The sequence below is a fragment of the Ailuropoda melanoleuca genome, unplaced genomic scaffold (assembly GCF_002007445.2).
Source record: "Ailuropoda melanoleuca isolate Jingjing unplaced genomic scaffold, ASM200744v2 unplaced-scaffold48995, whole genome shotgun sequence".
Classification (NCBI taxonomy): domain Eukaryota; kingdom Metazoa; phylum Chordata; class Mammalia; order Carnivora; family Ursidae; genus Ailuropoda; species Ailuropoda melanoleuca.
The window spans coordinates 1-691 of NW_023221608.1; the positions used below are offsets into that span (position 1 = coordinate 1).

The 691-nt window shown below is 50.7% G+C and overlaps 1 protein-coding gene across 1 annotated transcript; it reads right to left on the reverse strand.

Moving 5' to 3' along the window:
• Positions 1-8: 8 nt before the first annotated feature.
• LOC117799403 (eukaryotic initiation factor 4A-I-like) lies at positions 9-683 on the reverse strand (the record flags this gene model as incomplete). The annotated part of the gene is made up of 1 exon (XM_034651882.1): positions 9-683. A coding segment is annotated over one exon (675 nt), but the record flags the coding sequence as incomplete, so codon positions are not given.
• Positions 684-691: the final 8 nt, after the last annotated feature.

Genomic DNA, 691 nt, shown 5'->3' on the forward strand with positions numbered 1-691 from the left:
AACTTCTTTGTCACCTCCAAGACATCGGCTGGCATCGTAGCAGACAACAGCACTACCTGCGTGTTGCTGCTCAGCTTCTGAAAGATGTCATAGATCTGGTCCTTGAACCCACGACTCAACATCTCATCTGCTTCATCCAGCACAAACATCTTTATGCATTTGGGTGACAGGTAACGTCTGTTAATCATGTCAAACACACGTCCAGGAGTGCCCACAATAATATGGGGTGCTTCAGACTGCAATTTCTGCACTTCAGCCCTCACGTTGGTCCCTCCAATGCACGCGTGGCAGGAGGCACCCATGTAGTCACCCAAAGCCATCACCACTTTCTGAATTTGCTGGGCCAACTCTCGGGTAGGTGCCAGCACCAAGGCTTGGGTAGCCTTCAGGTCCAGCTCAACCTGCTGAAGAATAGAAATGGCAAAGGTGGCAGTCTTCCCAGTACCAGACTGGGCCTGTGCAATCACATCATACCCCTTGATACAAGGAAGAATAGCCCGCTGTTGAATGGCGGAAGGTTTCTCAAAACCATAGGCATAGATTCCTCGGAGAAGAGACTCCGACAAGCTCATGTCATCGAAACTATCGACAATCTCATTCCAGTTACTCTCGATGATGCCATCTGGCTCCATGCCTTCAGGGCCACTTTCTCGGCCATTGTCCCTGGTGCGGTTTTCGTAGCTCGCAGACA